General features: G+C 41.9%; 1 protein-coding gene across 1 annotated transcript in view; it reads right to left on the reverse strand.

The window, feature by feature from the left end:
* LOC126474395 (alpha-2B adrenergic receptor-like) overlaps positions 1-20,715 on the reverse strand; it is a 100,251-nt gene that overhangs the window by 29,675 nt on the left and 49,861 nt on the right. The window contains exon 3 of the mRNA XM_050101864.1: positions 3,070-3,356. Within this exon, the coding sequence (XP_049957821.1) occupies positions 3,070-3,356 (287 nt within the window). The remainder of the gene's footprint in view (positions 1-3,069; positions 3,357-20,715) is intronic.

Consider the following 20,715-nt stretch of genomic DNA (forward strand, 5'->3'; position numbering starts at 1 on the left):
GAGGAAGAGGTGACGCAATGGTGGACAATATAGTGAAACGTCCTACTGCCCCCATAGACGGGCATGTCTCAGCAGGATTCAATTTTTCAGCAGTATACCAGGATTCCAAATGATTTAGCTGGCTGTTGTGGACGAGCGACTCTAGGCGCTTCAGTCCGGAACCGCACTACTGCTAAGGCCGTAGGTTCGAATCCTGCCTCGGGCATGGATGTCTGTGATGACCTTAGGTTAGTTAGGTTTAAGTAGTTCTAACTCTAGGGGACTGACGACCTCAGATGCTAAGTCCCATAGTTCACAGAGCCATCTGATCCATCTAAATGACTTACTTCTACAAGCATGACAAGGCAACTGAGAGTCAGAACATCATTAGCATTTCTTCTGGTAAACCTTGCGGGATGTAAGGTCGTGGTCCATGAAACTCTTCAGCTCCTAACGTTTCGTCCAGTGCTTCGCTGGACATCTTCAGAGGGGTGTTTCTCCTCCGGTGAGTCTTGCCGACGGCAAAGGAATTTCAATCTCCCAACTACACAGGGGGAGTTGACCATCGTAATGAAATTAATTATTTTACCGAATTTATAAAGCGATATCTAGCATAAAACTGTTAATTACAATTCCTCTGTGCTGCTAACTTTCGAGACATCGTAGATGATGAGGCATTTGATTACTTTAAGGGAGTCCATTGGTGAGAAGGCATCCTGTGATAGAGGTAGAACATTCTCTTAGCACTCCGTTATGTGCCAAAATTTTGTTTAATATTCTAGTCCTGTGATGCAGAACGTGGCAGATATTAAGCCGATAAGAACAAATTTTTCTGCCTGATGTGAGAATACTGATATGAAATATAGCCTATGCCATAGTATTGCACAGAATTTTCACCCCAGGGAACAATATATTAGAGATGTAAAGATGTGTGTATGGTCAGATTCCTTCTATGTCGAAAATAACTTGTATAAAAGAGAGTAATCTAAATTTTGTGTGAGAAATTTAAGGTGTATTGACAAATCAGCATCCCTGATTTGGATTGGGTACAGCGGGGCGGAACTGCAGTTAGAATTAAATGTCCAAGATGCTTCTGCTTGTCTCACTTTGTGCCGCAGCTATTGGCAGGAATGGTCACAAGAGATTGGCAACTGGAAGCCACGGCTTAAGCCTGTAGCGAATGGCGGTTGCAAAGAAAATTTCTGCTGACCAGTGTTCAGGTACACAATACTCTTAGTAGATGGCTATGGACTAGACTGAAGGTGACTGGAAAGATTTGTCTTCTTGAGATGCTGTGTTCAAGTAAGATAGTAAGGAGTACATCTGTAAAAAATACCATTCGTCGTGTTTCCCATGTTTCCTTTTGCTTGGATGAGACTTGCAATTTGTAAATAGGTGTAAGTGTGTTTCATTCCCCAATGATGTTGCTACAGAAGTCCTGTATATAAGGGGCAGGGATTTATAGCCACGCCGGGACAGTGGGTCGTTGTTCTGACGTTACCCTTCCTTATGTCCTTCCCAGCAGCTATTCACTTGTAGGCCGACAGGAGGTTACTCCCTTGCACTTCAGTGTTGGCTTGCTGCCCTATTATCTTTCCCACATAGAATTACTGGCTAGACTGGTTGGAGCAACTCTTTACTACTAGACTAATAGAGAAAACGTCCTCTCAGCATCCAGCAGTTATTGATGAAACTGGATAGAACTGCTGTCTAGTTCTCAATAATAATGTTTCACAGCCAAAGGGATTTTCCCGCAAAATTTTGAATTTACCACCAACAGGAGGAGCAGGGGAGCTAGACTGCACCAGTATTCTGGGTTGGATATCTTCGAATGTGATTTAATGAACTGTGTCAGTATCCTGAAGATGGTAAAATAAAGGAAGTACCTTACATCCTTGCAAACCATTGATGTGCAAATTTATTTTCTATGGTAAAGAATATGCACTCCGCAAAACCATTTATTTAGCATATGAATTTAACACCAAAATTTGAATTCATCACTTATAGTTTCCCGCCGATTTGTGAACGTTCCGCCAGTAGTGAGGTGGGGAGGGAATAGAAGACGCCCTCTGATAGGCTGGGGATTTCCCAGAGGGAATGGGGGTAATTAATTGATCAAGTAAATTAATTATTCAGTTGATTTGGTATCAAAAGTGCGCTGGGATGGCACCCCTTTTTCCAAAGGGGTTGGTAGGGGGAGAGACGGAGGAGTTCTCAGAAGGACAGTTGGTCATAAACCACTTAGGAGAACAATAGGCTAAGAGGAAGGGAGGGGGAATGTTAGTTTAATTGATCTGATAAACAAGCACCCGATCTTCACCGATGAGGATTGGCGCTACATGACTGACCAAGCAGTCATGTACATCCAGGCAACAGACGCCGCCAGTGGACTTCTCCCGCCCGAAGAAAATAGAATTCGGGCAGCCAGGAAGCAGCAAGAAAAAGAAAAAGAAGAATAAGAAGCCGCTGGAATGAGCCGGCAGATAATTCTTCATCTACAGAAACCAGAGGCCAATCCTAACCGAGAAGAAAAACATTCCCAACAGAGAGGATTCAGGAGGAACAGATTATCCAAGCTTAAACTCCTATACCTCGGGCCAAGGCAGGCCCGTCAATATAGTGAGTGAGTGAGTAAGTGAGTCAGCACAGCATTCGTCAGGAACCACCTAAAGATGGGAGCGGGTGCGTCTGCCGAAATACTGTGGAGAAATTACGACGATATCCGGTCAGATACTCGAGAACTGTTCAAATTGGAAATATGCCGGGAAAACTCCAGATCGATTTTATTCACCGTGTGGAATTTTGGCTGTTGTTGTTAGACCTCTCAAATAATATTTGCACAACTCCAAAGAGAGAGTAATATTTGTTACGTTTACCTATGTAAATAAATATTGGTTTCATTTATCGTTTTTCAAGGTTTGGGGGCAAACACATCTGTCACTCCCTGTGTGTGTATGTAGATGAAGGACGGTGGCTTGGCAGCGTGGTGGATTTCATTATTCACGGTAGTCGACCTTTGGTGCTGAGCCTTCCAGTTAAGTTACGTACACCGTAAGCGAGTCGGCAGAAGTGCAGAGCTGCGCTGCTTACCCTGAGGGTGTCCTTGGCGGGCGCCTGCAGGTAGCAGGTGGCAGAGGCCTGGCCGCCGTCGGCCGCGGAGTCTCCGTTGTCGGGCGCGTTGTCGCTGATGCTGAGGTCGGACGCGAGGTCGCACGTCACGATGGGGATGGCGACGGGCGCCGAGGCGGGCTGCGCGATCGTGGCGATGCCCCCGCCGCCCCCGCCACCCCCTTGCTCCAGCGTCACGCCGCCCTGCACCACCAGGCCGCGCTGCGGAGACGCGCCGCTGCCGCCAGCACCTGAAAACGACGTACCCGCTGGTGACTCCTGCCACACTTTAACAATACAACCATCGACGTCGATAGATAATATGTCCTTATTTATTTCGACGTTTCAGCATCTGCCATCATCAGATGTCAAAAAAACCTTGAACTTGCGAAACAATATTTATTGTCATGTGGAATAATCGGGTCTACTGCCGGATGTTTGTGTCGCTCGGGCACAATATTTCGGCCACGTAACTCGTTGCCTTCTTCAGGTGCTACCTGAAGAAGGCAACGAGTTACGTGGCCGAAATATTGTGCCAGAGCGACACAAACATCCGGCAGCAGACACGATTATTCCACATGTCAAGATCTCGCCGGGAAAGCCTGAAGAGTTACAATATTTATTGTGTCTCACTGTTTAGAGTCACAAAACGCGTGGGTGTGTTCAGCTCCTTACTAAATGCAAATACGTAGGAGGCCGAGTTGCTAGGAGTTGAAGGAGTCCAGGTTGCAAGGCTGTCAATTCAACTAAGTACCTGTGTGTTAAAATTACGAACAACTTAAGTTGGAAAGACTACATAGATAATATTGTGGGGAACGCGAGCCAAAGGTTGCGTTTCATTGGCAGGACACTTAGAAGATGCAACAAGTCCACTAAAGAGACAGCTTACACTACACTCGTTCGTCCTCTGTTAGAATATTGCTACGCGGTGTGGGATCCTTACCAGGTGGGATTGACGGAGGACATCGAAAGGGTGCAAAAAAGGGCAGCTCGTTTTGTATTATCACGTAATAGGGGAGAGAGTGTGGCAGATATGATACGCGAGCTGGGATGGAAGTCATTAAAGCAAAGACGTTTTTCGTCGCGGCGAGATCTATTTACGAAATTTCAGTCACCAACTTTCTCTTCCGAATGCGAAAATATTTTGTTGAGCCCAAGCTACATAGGTAGGAATGATCATCAAAATAAAATAAGAGAAATCAGAGCTCGAACAGAAAGGTTTAGGTGTTCGTTTTTCCCGCGCGCTGTTCGGGAGTGGAATGGTAGGGAGATAGTATGATTGTGGTTCTATGAACCCTCTGCCAAGCACTTAAATGTGAATTGCAGAGTAATCATGTAGATGAAATATGCGGTGCGACACACTGTTAGAGAGAAGGATTATTATTCAAGAAACACATAGTACAATGATATTACTTATCTTCAGTAGTTTGTAGGACTGCAGCTATGAACTCGTAACATGAAATACCATGAACTAATACAACGTATTCGCAGGGACTAAGCCCGATGGGCCCTCCTCAGAGAATCAATGCAAGCATTACAGAACTGGCTGAGGGCCGATTATGAAAGTGCGTCTGCCTAGGTTGAAATCTAGCTAAGAAGTGCACAAGGCACACACCAGTTCAGTCGAGCTGCACAGCCCGCTAAAGTGCGCTGTGCTCGGCAGACGACGAGGTGCCAACCTTGTGTTAGCGCGGCGTTGTTGTAGTATCTGTGGCAATGATACTACAATATTCATCGCCAGTATTAATTTTAATGTATTAATTATGATGCTGAACATCGTTTAGCAAGGACATAAGCTGAAGAAATGAATTAAATTTTTTGCCACTGATAAGACTTGTAGCCAGGTGTCCTGATTAATAGACATACGCTAACCACGACACCACTGTAATATTCTGGGAGAAACAGCTGCAAGGACCTCCCCAAGCCAATGCGTTCCCTACCAGTACTTCAATTAACTCCTTCAATTCCTGTTAGGGCGTTGGACTTGTGCAGTCCTTGCAGGTCTGTTAGCGACACTGCTACGGTAGTGTAATGGTTAACACGTCTGCCCAGTAAACAGCACACCTGGGCTCATATTCCCAGCTGTGGCAAAAATCTTAATTCATTGCTTCAGCTTCCGTCCTAGTCAAAGATAAAGTTGACACTCATATGTCTGCAGGAAATGGTAATTCTATCAGATCAGCTGCTTAACAAGATAATCATAAAAAACTTCGAACTTTCAAAACAAGTTTTCGTTACAATATCAACAATAATTTTCTTATGTCTGAGGATACGTGATTCTTTGGAAATTTGTGGCAAGTTCCTATTGGACCAAACTGCTGATTCATCGGTCCCTAGGCTTACACAGTAATTATTCTAACTGAAACTAACTTAAGCTATGGATAACACGCACACCCATGCCCGAGGGAGGACTCGAACCTCCCACGGGGGAGCCACGCGAACCGTGACAAGGTGCCCGAGACCGAGCTGCTACCCCGGCCGGCGATGATAACTGCACATGCCGAAACTTTGTAACACAAAAAGAAATTTTATTTAGCGATGTAGATGGTTTTATTCATAAAATATTCATGACAATCATGCGGGAAATTTGTTTTCATTATTAACCTGTCAACCTGCTACGTGCACTGGATGAGTTTCACTAAGAGCTGCAGTTTGGGTGATAACGTTAAATTTCATCAAACAGAGGACTATACCAATTCTGCTGACAACGCAATCTTTTGTCTCGGGTCTCTTGACCATGAAAAAGCAGATGGTCACATAAGGCATTCCGATCTTCCATTCAATCCCAGATGAAAGTTGAGGACAAAGATTTCTGAGTACAGTACCATGACATAATGTAAAAAAAGAAAACAATTGGCCAAGCACTAGTAGGACTCGCACTCGGAGGGTCCCGTAAAAGCTTAATTACGTATATTGTTAATTCATCCATCCCAGGAATAGAGAATATCGACCATTTTTCTCTGTTACTGATATCAACATTTGGAAGATACTTGTTCTGGGAACTCCCAGACTTCCGAGAATGTTTTAATTTTAAGTTTGTTGCGTAATTTTGCATTTGCTATTGTTATTTTTCATTTACTTTATTAATTCCGGAGTGCTATGCTAATTAACAACACCAATTACTTTTTGTGCAATGCAATCACAAATTAACAATTTTCGGATTTTTCCTTTTCTGGTATTGTGAAATCATCTTTCTTGCCAACTTCTGTGAATCCCGATCAACAGGAACTATCGTACTGGCTTTGATGAGTAAGTTCGCGTGTTTCAAACAATATGACATAAATAGCCACATCATATGACTACATTGACTTGGAAGCTTAAATTTTTTACATCTTTAAAGGAAGATAAGCCTTGGTATGTGACATAAATTTCATCTTTCAACTTCCTGAGGAGAAGGGGTCTTATGAGACGGACAGACAGACAGTCGCATAACAAATGGTAAATAAATCCTTTTTCGTGGACTATAAGTATAAATTAGAAATATTCGGATTTTTTTCTTTATTTTTACTGTGAATCCTCGCTTCTTTTCAAATATCATGATTCTAGGCCAATGAGAAGTACCTTACAGGTGTTGATGAGTGAATATGCTTGATTCAGAATATTTGGCGTAAATGACCACATCCTTCGCGTTCATTGTCTTAGAAGCTTAAAAGCTTAATGTCGCCAATGGACCATACACCTTAGCATGTGACATAAATTTGAACGTGATACACATACCCATTCATGAGAAAAGGGGGTCTTAACAGTCGGACAGACAGACAGACAGATAACAAACTGATCCTATAAGATTTCCACTTCTACCGATTGAGGAACGGAACATTAACTATGACACTGTACCACACTCATAAAACTTTTGTATCAATTGACTCTGACTGCGGAAGCCTACGCAATCATATCGAGACGAATGACTATCAGTAAATTAAATGTGCCTTATTGTATGCCTTCGACCCAACTGCCTATTATTTATAACCATAAATAACTCCGATTCCCGCATGACAATCAGTACAGGTGTGCCTCAAGTCTCAACCCTTCCTCCACTCTTGTGTATCCTTTACATGGCCAATATACCTAACTCCTCTCCATTTACCTCGTTCTGTACACAAACGGCAACGTCTTCTGGACCATAAACTCCACGAATCCCACTACTCTTCTCAACTCCATGTCTAACAGTTTACCTGCTGTTGCAACCAGTTTCTGCTCAAACCCACACCTTCTATGATTTGAGCAATAATTACAGTAATTATAAGACGAAAATTCCGCAGCTGCGTCCAAATGACTTCTAACTTACAATCGTACTGTCTTTTTAAGCAACAGACTAGAACACCCTCAACTGTATTCTGAAGTGAAAACCATTTCTATGTTGTGGCATCAGCTGCAGGCAAGACTTCGCAACAAGGCAATGGGTGTCCAAGCATGTCTTTGAAGAAATCCTGCATCTGACTAGTAAAGGTAATGCAGGTATGACATTCTGCAAAGCAGAAGTCTACCACAGCACTGGGTCGGTGATGCCATGGGGCAACGCTGCACTTCTACAACTGTGTACATGATGGGACATGGGCTCCTGTCATACCACAGATGGACCTGCGAGTAAAAACATCTACATTGATGGACTTCCAACTTCCGCCAGCACCATTATAATCTCCACACTGTTTAAGAAACCCTATCGAGGTTTTCCTGTTTAAAAATCTTTAACATCGCCGCATATGTGAAATGACTACGGTGTACATTAGATATTAGAGATGAAGTTTTGAAGCACGGTGTCTTTTAGTTTTTGCGCAGTTTAGTGTATAATGTACAACTTTTTACTGAGAAGAGTTCTTCCTCATGGATTTTGTTTTCCAGTCTATGCAGATGTTCATAATGCACTTTTCACTTTTAAATGGCAGTCACCAGATCTGATCTTTGGAAGAGTTCCATTATTTAACACCAAACTGACGTCACTAACTCAGGTTAATTACTATTTTCTCGTCTTAGGGCTGAAGGTTTAACATCATGAATAGTTCGGAAATTCTTACTGAGTGAGCCTACTGCTTTGGCACAGAACGATGAAATGGAGTATTCTAATTCATAAAAATTATTAACGTCGGTTTCATTCACAGTTTCACTCGCTTAGAGCGTTTGGTAGTCCTTGTTCCTTACTCGACATGAAAAAAACAACTATGGGTTTCCCAGTGGGCAATGGAGCGATTCATTGTGATAATTGGTAGAACAGCCTGGAAAATAAACCGACTGATCAGCAAACAGACTTAAGTGAGAGATGTAATTGCGGTTGTAATGATAGTGAAATGTAGATGGGAGGGACATGTAGCTAGATGCATGCATAACAGATGGTCGAAGAAAATTCAGTGTTATATTACAAGTCACGTGATGAGATCGAGGCTTTCACGTGATGTAAGGCGAGCAGACGAGATTAAACAACAAAAGGAACGTGGACGCGCTTCACGGAAGAGGCCTTTTCCAGCAAAGGATCTCGACCTGTTGATGACGTGTTAAAGATGAACAAAACCCAAAGACGTGTCGATGATGGACAAATCCCAAAGACGTATCTGACAGTAAAAAAAATTCCTTGGAGAATATAGCAGGTCACTTCATTCCTTCACGGGATACAGCTCAGCAGTCTTTATAATCAATATTTTCGTAGTCGTTTGGTAATTTATTTCTTATAGTCCTTCATAGAAAAATATTACGGAGGCAACGTTGCAACTTTCTAATGATTAACACGTTGTAAAAATCCAATATTTTCATTTTTTTTCATTACACTGAAGTAGTATTAAATTACGACGAAGGAAATAAAATATTTGCTGTTCCTGTTCTATTGACTGAAAGTGAACAAGGTATCCCTGAAACTTCATTTGGAAAGTCACTCGAACCTAATCAGCTGATATAATCCAATTTTTTCTGCCACTGTTATTCTGATTAAAAGTTAACAGAGTTTATACACTCAATGCGTCGTTAACTGGATCGGGTGATCTGTTTTAGGCAGGCCACATAATGCACACAAATCCGATCTACTTGGTAAATCGATTGGCTTTCCGAACAAGCAAATGGTGTTTTGGGATTACCTTATATACTTCCCTCTTAGCTTATATACTTTTCTTGAAATAGTAAGCTTTTTTGACGGGTACCGCGAGATTTTTAACAAATAAAATTGTCATTTGCGACAAGATAAAGAATATTACATTACACAAATCAGAAAAATAAGTTTAAATGTTAAAAGGTCTGAAGATAGAAGTCCTTGTACTGTGTTGAGCAGGAATTAATGATGTGAAACTTTTGTAAGAGGTCAAATATTTTTGGTCAGGCAGTATGATGTAAATTTTCGATTGGGTTTTGCCCTAGGGAAGTAGGTAAAAGAGTGAGTTACTAAGATTAACATACTGATGCATTTATTCTTCTGCGGTCAGAAATGAAAACAATGGCAGGCACAACTCTAAACGCTTAGATGGAAACACTGCAAGCTCATGATAAAATTTGTAAAACGTATAGATAAACTGAGGAACAGATAAAATAAACGAGACACGGTGAAAAGTCACATGGAAGGTAGTACCCCTAAAACAGAGCGGAAAACATAGCACTGTTATTGGAAAATTATCTCATTCAGAAAACAACGAAAGGGGCAACAAGCTCTGGGAATTCTGAGATACGTTTTCTCAGACTGTTGCGAACATCGCTTTAAAAAAATCGCTAGAAAACGTTCTCTTGCAAAGACTTGTGTGTTGTACAGAATGTATACAATGTTCACTACCACCCACTGCCAACGACCCAAATTGTATGTGTGCTTCTGGGGGATTGGAAAGAAAACAACTGATTGAAATCCGTTGTTAACTTTCGAATGCATGGTAATGAAACGGCAATATTCATAACAGAGAATTATGTATAAAAGTGGCTTGTGTTTAACAGGATATAATGAGGCTTTGTTATACTAGGTGTTTCACAATTCCTGCAACAGTCTCATTAATGCTGTAGAGAGGATTTATTAGATACAAATTCGACAACAACCAATGCATGGAAATATTTTGTTTCGATGCAAAATAGTCAGATCCACAAGAAAGTTTACGTCATAATTTTAAATGCAACGTCCGCAGCGACATCTCTGGTAGTGGTCTCCAATTTGTAATCTGTTGTGCAAAATATCTGAAATGTCACGACGCAGCGTACCCTTTTAAACCATCCAAAGCTACCAAAGCTTTCATAAGGGGCTGCTGCTAAAATTCTGAGAAAGTCACAGACATTCGTTGCGAAGTTGGTCAAACGATATTTAGATGTTGGATGATTTACCGGAGAGAGGGCTAAGGTCCAGGCTATAATCGATAACGGTTGGGATTGGATAACTATAAAGTAACAGTGCAGTTAGTAATAACATGTATTTCAATGTAAATATACAATTATAATAGTGCCTTTTAATTCATACAGATAACGGCGTACACTTCTCTGTGGAACTGACTGTAAGTTTTAAGATCGGTCCATTCTCATATCTACCGCTTAACGGTAGACCACTAAATGAAAATTTCAAAATGTTAGCGACTAAAGAAAGGTCATAAAACGGACTTGTTGGAATAATGGGAGATATATTCACATCACAAAAGTATGAAGACAAGGTATTAAATGTAAAAAATGGCAGGAAAATCAGGGAATTTCTTCCAGTACTTTGATAGTATGCTCAGATAAAAACAGTGGTACAAGGAAAGAAGTGCCTTTGTGAATACTGTACGTACAAAAAAATAATGATCCTAATGTTTAAGATAAATATTCACTAAACGAAAGAATATTATAACATGCCTTGCGAACAATATGTAAAAATATCTTTCGTCACTGTTTTATTTCCATACTTTTGCTATTTACGTTGTGTACTGTGCACAGATAGTTGTGTGCGACGTTTATACGTGTGAATTTCTGCACAAGTTGAGCACAAGGAAATTGTAAGTAGTAGTTTTTCCGAATTCGCCACTAAGTCTATATAAAGATCATTAAATAGTTAACCATTGGACGCGTATTTATACATTACAGTAGAGTCAAGAGAACAATGCAGCGTTTTACACATCGGAAACATCAAGAATAAATTGCATACCACTCAGAAAATGCAGCTGAATATGGGAATCATTTGCCGAAACGTATAGTGAGAATTATAAATAAATAGAAAATCGTGAATGGTAACAGACAAAGAAAATTTATAAACAAACTCATTGTTTCTTCCGTTGTAAGCTTTCACCAACCATTTTTAACGGATAAATCAGATTCAGCGAGTTAACACTCTTGAATGTGCTAATGAAAATCATCTCTCGTATTCTCTATAAGCAACAGCGTTTCTATTACAAGACGTGTGCAGAAATACTTTATCGTCGTGCTCGAAGTTAGTAAATGTATTTGGTGCACCGATACTTCAACAAGACAGTAAAATTGGCCAACAATCCTCAAACATAGCCACAGCTGAAAATTCTATTAAGTAAAGTCAAGCATTACTTTACTACTCGATCTTGAAAACAAAAATAACAATCGATAAATAAATTAACGATAACTGTAGTAACAACATGGGAAATAACTTGTCTTTATAACCAGCTGTATAACTATTACTAAAAATTTCGACACATGTTATATGAAACGTTTAGAATTAATATGTACTACCTCCTCCCAAAATTTTTACTGTTGCTCCTAAAACACCCACTGTACACAAACATTGCTGTATGCAGTAAGGTGACATGAAACTTGAAGCGTGCAACGGTACTTCGCGGCTGTCTGAGCGGAACTTATTGATACTCACATATAAGACCAGTTTACCGTCTCCGAAACCTAATCTTCTCACTGCACTCCCAGATAAATTCAGTGCAGTCTTTCCAAGTGGCTGAACGCAGTGCGTAGTCTTTTAAGGAGAGAAATCGCCGAAAGTGACAGGTACTTAATCAGACTCGTGTCTGTGTTATACCGACTAGTAAAACTACCTAAGGAATACTCTTAGATTTTGATCTGGTTTTGAATACGTTGTAGTGCAGAGCAAAATAAGAGACATCTTTTTGTTATACATGCGCAACGGCCATTAAAGGGATGAAACGTGCCCTTGAAGGAAACTGAGTCTAATATTTCTGAGTGAATATGACTGAAACGGTAACAATTATAAAAAAGGTTAAAATAAAAGTTCTAGGCTTTTAAATCTACGTTACAACAGTGCACACAGATACGTATAAAAAGTCTCGTCCCCCCTCTATTTTGTGTTTCATTTCGGCATTTCACTAATAACAAAACGTATAGCATCATTAATACCAAATTCTCCCATATATGATGAAGTAGTATTCCAAAGACAAATAAGCTAGAAGTATCTCTATGTCACTGAACACGCGTCTCACACGTGTCCATTCCAATGCTAGTTGTCATGCTCGGTGTTGCCCAGGTAAAAATATTCCAAATACTTATTCTTTTCTTCATATATCGTTCTGTATAAGTCTTTTAATGCTATGAAATATAAAAGAGCTTAGGTTTTGTTTGTGTTTTCTTTTTACATTTGGTGTAACTTTTGTTTTAAATCTGTAGCCTTTCCAGATTTAATTACGCTACAATTGAATTTGTTTCTACATTATTGTTGTATAATTATTGGAAATCTGTACATTGATGGGGAGGTGCAGAATTGTTTGGGTCAAAAAATGCTGAATGTTCTTCAATTTTGGGCACCAAGTCCATAGGACAGTCGCAATTTCATGACAGGAACGGAAAGGAAAAGACAATGTCGGTGAACCCAAAAAAATTTTGGATTTACTACGTAAAAAGATTCAGCAGCCACAATGCAATGTGAAAACTACAATCACTAGTGAAGAAATTACTTCTGTTTAAGATGCTGCTAATAATAACGTATTTATGGGAAGTCACCCTAAGGTTTAATACGATAGGATAATTACAAATCCTATTCTGATTGAAGAATATCATAAGACGTATTATGAAGAAACGTTAAAAAATGATAAAAAACCAAATCGTGTCATCATTTTAAACGAAAAAAATTTTACTGAGTTAGTCCATTTCGTCGATTGTTCACACCAACTGGACACAATTTACGGAGACGGTACCACGGAATGTTGTCTCTGTAAGTTTTGTTCAATTAATGTGTATGAAATGGACTGGCGCTGCAAAAATTTCTTTCTATACAAGTGATCTAAAAACGGTGATTTACTTTCGTTGAAACCAGTAATCATTCTGTATTGTTGTGCGATCAAATAAACTTATGTTACAACCGTGTTCAGAAGCTGAAATTTCCTCTAGTACTGCTGACAATGTCAGATAATCATTATAGATTTGAAACTTAAAACATACAAAGAGAAAGGTCACAAAGAGAGAAGATAAAAATGGGAATCGCAAACTGCTACAAGTGGGATGAGAAATGAAAAGGAATTTCCATTTACATATTAGATACATTTCAAATTTCCGTGGAGAAGTCAATAGCGGTACATGATCTGGATATAAAGAGGTGGGATTTGCATGGAATGGACGATGGTACTTTATGACAAAATATTTTGTTCAAGTCTTCTTCAAAATTGATTCATAATTTTAAAGTAAGACACCGGATTGTTTCAAGGAAAATCAATACTCATAATGGAAGCGCGAATAGCAAATAAAAGAGAGTCGAGGGGGAGAGCTTAAGGGTTTGTGGAGTCTGTGAAATCGAAAAGTGTGCAAGTCCGACCAGTCAGGTTTTAATTTTGAAATACATGGACGACGAACGTTATTATTCAGAGGAACAGCAAAAGTTGCAATTCTGAATCTTTTAACATACAATTATACAGTGCAACCCCTTATATCTGCAAGCGGAGAGTTTATGTCCCCGTTCTCAGAGACTTGAAGAAAAAAATGGCAATTTTGGACCAAAAGTTGAAAACTATTTGCACAAAGCAGATAATATCCTCGTGTTCGCCTCTACATCCGGTAAAATGGGATTGGGGCGTGTAAGGAAATATTTAGCAGGCTTATATACGTAATACAAATGAAAAATCTGTCTTATGTTTAGGTTCATGGACCGGGCAAAAGAAAAATATATTTTAACGATTCCTGTCTGAACGACCACTATGTATCAACACTGGACTTCGAAAAAAAAATGTTTATTTGGAGAAATTTGGGTGCACCATTCTTACAGTAAAAACCATTGTACTTTCATTAGAAGTTTTCTTTTCTTTTTTTTTTTGCATCCGTCACCATTTCAACGGTATTCATTTTAATTTTTTTGGAGGTGTGTGTCACCTCTTTAACGGCCGTATGGATGCGTGTACTTTTCTCTTATTTTGCCCTATACTACATCATATTGAAAGCCGATCAGAATCTAATCGTATCCCTTGAGTAGATTTACTAGTAAGTCTACATCTTCAAGTACGTCTCTCTATCCTCTATTGGGAAAAAATGCCTTAAGGCTCAAATTAATATCTGTATGGAATCAATCACGAGGGATTTTAAGATTTCTGTATGTATGAAAGCCATGGATATCTCAGATGATGACGTGAAATGGGAACACTATCTGGAAGGAAAATATTAAGAATTTTTTATTGTGGCGTCAGTGTGTTAACTGGTTTAATACGATTTTACATGGTTTCCTCTCTATTTCCAGCCTCTTCATATCAAAGAAGAACTTTCGCGCATCGTTATCAATTATAGATATTCCAGTCTTCCCCGACAATTTTCATCCACTGCGACTCTTTCCAGGAGCACGGTCATGTCCTATTATCCTGTCCCATCTTACAGCAAGTGTTTTTCTTGACAAGTCTGCGATTAATCTCCTCATTTATTCTCATACGGGCGCATTTAAATTTCATCAAATTTCTGTAACACAAAATATCCAACGCTTAGAATCTTCTTTTACAGTTTTCCCACCGACCGTGATTCACTTCCATACAAAACTGTGCTCCAGACGTACATATTTAGAATTTTCTTCCTCAAATTAAGGCTACCTTTTGATACTAGTGAACTTTCTTCAGTCATCAATGCTCTATTTACCTGTGCTAGATAGCTTCATTTAGCCTAATTGCTTCGCATGATAGGGTTATTTTTCAGGATTCTTTCACTTCATATGCTTTATTGTCCACGATTTTCATGCTTAATTTATCTGAGTTCTTCTGATTACCTTCGCATTTCTTTGGTTTACTCTCAGACTATATTTTGTGATCATTCGACGGTTCATTACATTCACTCTTACTTTTATCGAGGATAGAATGTCATCATTGGATCTTATCGCTGATATTCTTTCATATTGATATTTAATATCTCTCCTGAAAATTTCTGTCATTGCTTTTGTAATGTGCAAGTTGAACAGTCGGGGAGAAAGGATGGATGCCTGCATTACGCCATTTTTAATCCGACCTCTTGTGAAGCTACTACTGAAGTCCAATGTAATTCTTTTCCCATTTATTTGTTTTTTATTTTCGTTTCTCATACAAAAAAATGTTCAAATGTGTGTTAAATCTTATGGGACTTAACTGCTAAGGTCATCAGTCCCTAAGCTTACACACCACTTAACCTAAATTATCCTAAGGACAAACACACATACACACGCCCGAAGGAGGACTCGAACCTCCGCCGAGACCAGCCGCACAGTCCATGACTGCAGCGCCTGAGACCGCTCTGCTACTCATACAAGACAACCACAATCGTGCAGGTTTTCTGTTTCTTGTTCTGTACGTCCAGCGACTTCCGTCTATGGCATTTTTCATTTTCTGTTGTTATTTGGTCAAACATTTATTAAGATGTTTCTAAAATACGAAGGGCGTTCAATGAGTAATTCAACACATTTATTATCTCGGCCAGTTTCGGTTGAAAAAATGTGGAATTTGCTACGGGACATTGTGGAATATTCCCGCTTCAGTCCTTATAGCTTCGTGAAGTTACAACAGATGGCGGCGGTATATGTAGCGTTGGAAAGGCTGTTAGGAAATGAGATGCGTTCCAAGCAGAGAGCTGTCACTGTGTTTCTTTTGGCAGAAAATCAGAGCATCGTAGGTATTCGTAGGCGCTTGCAGGATGTCTATGGAAACCTGACAGCGAACAAAAGCACCATGAGTCCTTGGGAGAGGCATCTGTCATCATCGCAACAAGGTCGCGCAAGCCTGTCCGATCTTCCGCACGCCGGCCGGCCGCACGCAGCTGTGATTCCTACAACATTGAAACGTGCGGACACACTCATTGAAGGTGATCGGCGGATCTCAAACAAACACCTCTCTGCAGGACGGGACGTCTCAGTTGGTAGCGCTGACATACTCATCCATCAGAACACAGAGAAAACAACGAAGGACCATCTTTTTCTTGAGGCTCACCGTGACAGTTTTTTGTCGAACATCGTCAAAGGCTGTTAAACATGAGTTCATCACTTCGAACCGGAAACAAAACAGTAATTCATGGATTGCGTCACATCGCCTCTCGTCCGAAGAAAAAGTTCAAAGTCCCTCCTTCAGCCGGTGAAGGCATGGGGACGGTCTTCTTGGACTCCGAAGTGGTTACTGTGTTTGCAACCCTCCATCATTGTGCAAGGATCACCTCTGAAGTGTATTGTGCTACCATCGGGAAACTGAATAAACGACTTCAGCGATTCGTCACCATAGAAATGCAAACGAACTTCTCCTTCTCCATGACAACGCAAGGCCTCATACAAGAGTTCACAAAACTTCATTGGACTGTTCTTCCTCATCCATCCTACAGCTTGGATCTCTCACCTTCCTACTTCCCATCTGTTCGGCCAAATAAAAGATGCACTCCACTGCAAGCTTTTTTTTTTTTTTTTTTTTTGTGGTTTTAGGGCGCAAAACTTCTATGGTCATTAGCGCCCACTACTGGAAGCTGTACGTGGGTACGTGGATGATGAGGAGGTTATTGATGCAGACAGGAAAAAAAAAAAAAAACAGAGTCTCCGACGTTGACTAGTAGAGAGGTACAACGCGAGCATACAGGCCTTCTCATTAAGGTGCCGTAAGGTGATTACGTCGAAAAGTATGGTTTTGTAGCCAAAAGAGTGGCGAATAATACAGAGTATTGCAATTCTGAACAGAAGTACCCTGTTTTCAGAAAAGCAAGTGTTGCATTACTTATTGACGACCCTTCGTATTTCTATGTGCATTAAATAGTACATTAATGTAAAATTCTAATTAATGTAACACGCTACGAGAGAGACGAGCTTCAAAATGTAGGCGATAGGCCTCTACGCGCAGTGACGGGAACAGTTACTGACCTTTTTTCTTCACAAGGGCGTATCATTTGTTGCCAGACCTCCTCGCTCTCCCCTCGTTGACTTCCACCCCTGTCAGTTTTCGCTACTGTTTTCTATACGCGCATATACAAATTTTGCACCTAAGCGACCCTCGCGGCCACCGCCTCTTGGTGCCCGAAGCGGCCGCTGTTAATTGCGATACGTCCTGTGTAGAAATCATACGGCTGTGGCACCCTCTGGCAACCCAAGCGGCGAACGACGGCTTGCGTCGCTTTCGCCTGAAACATGCCCTGTGTAGTAGTAACAAGGATGTGGAGGGAAGTGGCGAGACTGATTACTGTTGCGCTTGACTAAGGAAATGGCGCGTTTATACCAACAACTTTAGCCTGTGTATTCGGTATACAACGCAAAATATTTTCTATGTATATCGCGGACTGTGGAGATGAAATACACGACAGTAATCCCAAAAGAAAGGTCTTATATTTTTTTATAAGTACAGAACACTGTTTGTGTGGCAGTTGGTCACACTGTTGGGAAGAGTGCTTCACGCGATGTGTGTAAACATGCGCACGCCGCGCTGAGGCTCTCAGTCTTGGCTTGGCAGCCATAGAGAATGGAGGTCCCGTTGGATGTAACTGCCAAGTGCGAATTGAGCGCAGTTGTTCGGTTCGTGAACGCAAAGGACACTGCGCCAGTTGGAATCCATCGGCAATTGATGGAACTGTATGGGGAGTCGTGCATGGATGTCAAAAATGTTAGTAAGTGGTGTAGAGAGTTTGCAGCTGGTCGGACCGAAATTCACGACGAACAAAGGAGCGGGAGACCATCAATTTCTGAGGAGACAGTGTTGAAGGTTGAGCAAAGCATCTGTGAAGATAGGCGGATCACCCTGGATGATCTCTGCATGTTGGTTCCTGAGGTTTCCCGAAGCACCGCTCACAGAATCTTAACGGAAACATTGAACTAACGGAAGGTGTGCGCAAGTGGGTGCCACGCCTGCTGACTGAGGACCATATGCGGCCACGAGTTGATGCTTCCCGCGCAGTTCTTCACCGCCTTGCTGCCGAACAGCACAACTTTCTAGTCTCCAGTGTCATGGGTGACGAAACATGGGCATATCACTTTACACTTGAGACAAAGCAACAATCATGCCAGTTGGGGCATCCTTCTTCGCCAAACCCGCGGAGCTGGCGGCAAGCTGGTATGACATGGGCATACAAAAACTGCCACAGAGTCTACAAAAATGCATCAACAGAAATGGTGATTATGTCGAAAAATAGCTAAATGTTCAAGACGTAAACCATTGTAGAAATAAACAGGTCTATGTACTTATAAAAAAATAGAAGACCATACTTTTTGGGCTACCCTCGTAGGTACACTTCCGGAAATGACTGATGTACAATAAAGAAGTTTCGGGCATACATTTGTCCAAGTGACACATTTAAGTTATTAACATTGCAACATCATACGTTAATTTAAGCGCGAGATAATCCATTGCAAATGCGCAATTGTGGTGCATTAATAATGGTGTAACCGACAGAATGTTGAGTGCAAGCGTGTAAACGTGCATAGATTGAGTTCCACAGTTGCCGGATGTCATTTTGCGTGAGGAATTCCATGCCTGTTGAACTTGGTCTGTCAATACAGGGACAGTTAAAGCCGTTTGTGGATGACGCTGGAGTTGTCGTCTGACGATATCCCATACGTGCTCGATTGTATATATATTTGGTGGTCTAGTAGGCGAAGACAAATTATGGACACTCTGTAGAGAAATGGAAAAAAGAACACATTGACACCGGTGTGTCAGACCCACCATACTTGCTCCGGACACTGCGAGAGGGCTGTGCAAGCAATGATCACACGCACGGCACAGCGGACACACCAGGAACCGCTAGCAGCATTTGTGCACCGCCGCCGTCAGTGTCAGCCAGTTTGCCGTGGCATACGGAGCTCCATCGCAGTCTTTAACACTGGTAGCATGCCGCGACAGCGTGGACGTGAACCGTATGTGCAGTTGACGGACTTTGACCGAGGGCGTATAGTGGGCATGCGGGAGGCCGGGTGGACGTACCGCCGAATTGCTCAACACGTGGGGCGTGAGGTCTCCACAGTACATCGATGTTGTCGCCAGTGGTCGGCGGAAGGTGCACGTGCCCGTCGACCTGGGACCGGACCGCAGCGACGCACGGATGCACGCCAAGACCGTAGGATCCTACGCAGTGCCGTAGCGGACCGCATCGCCACTTCCCAGCAAATTAGGGACATTGTTGCTCCTGGGGTATCGGCGAGGACCATTCGCAACCGTCTCCACGAAGCTGGGCTACGGTCCCGCACACCGTTAGGCCGTCTTCCGCTCACGCCCCAACATCGTGCAGCCCGCCTCCAGTGGTGTCGCGACAGGCGTGAATGGAGGGACGAATGGAGACGTGTCGTCTTCAGCGATGAGAGTCGCTTCTGCCTTGGTGCCAATGATGGTCGTATGCGTGTTTGGCGCCGTGCAGGTGAGCGCCACAATCAGGACTGCATACGACCGAGGCACACAGGGCCAACACCCGGCATCATGGTGTGGGGAGCGATCTCCTACACTTGCCGTACACCACTGGTGATCGTCGAGGGGACACTGAATAGTGCACGGTACATGCAAACCGTCATCGAACCCATCGTTCTACCATTCCTAGACCGGCAAGGGAACTTGCTGTTCCAACAGGACAGTGCACGTCCGCATGTATCCCGTGCCACCCAACGTGCTCTAGAAGGTGTAAGTCAACTACCCTGGCCAGCAAGATCTCCGGATCTGTCCCCCATTGAGCATGTTTGGGACTGGATGAAGCGTCGTCTCACGCGATCTGCACGTCCAGCACGAACGCTGGTCCAACTGAGGCGCCAGGTGGAAATGGCATGGCAAGCCGTTCCACAGGACTACATCCAGCATCTCTACGATCGTCTCCATGGGAGAATAGCAGCCTGCATTGCTGCGAAAGGTGGATATACACTGTACTAGTGCCGACATTGTGCATGCTCTGTTGCCTGTGTCTATGTGCCTGTGGTTCTGTCAGTGTGATCATGTGATGTATCTGACCCCAGGAATGTTGTCAATAAAGTTTCCCCTTCCTGGGACAATGTATTCACGGTGTTCCTGTTTCAATTGCCAGGTGTGTATATATATATATATATATATATATATATATATATATATATATATATATATATATATATATTGTATTGATATTACATATTCCAAGTACTTTGCAACACCAAGGCGCTTGGAGTGGCTTGCAAGAGATCAATCTTCGTGCAGGATGTAGGGCAAAAAAGGCACTGGAGCATGTGGCTTGTGGTTTGTTCTTGTCCACAATCACAGGACGTATCTTCTGTTATGAAGCCCCATCTCTTCAGGTTGTCTCTGGATCGTCCAACTCCTGATTGTAATCTCTTCAAAGATTTCCACACCAGCCAGCTCTCGTTGT

This window comes from Schistocerca serialis, chromosome 4 (genome assembly GCF_023864345.2).
Source record: "Schistocerca serialis cubense isolate TAMUIC-IGC-003099 chromosome 4, iqSchSeri2.2, whole genome shotgun sequence".
Lineage (NCBI taxonomy): Eukaryota > Metazoa > Arthropoda > Insecta > Orthoptera > Acrididae > Schistocerca > Schistocerca serialis.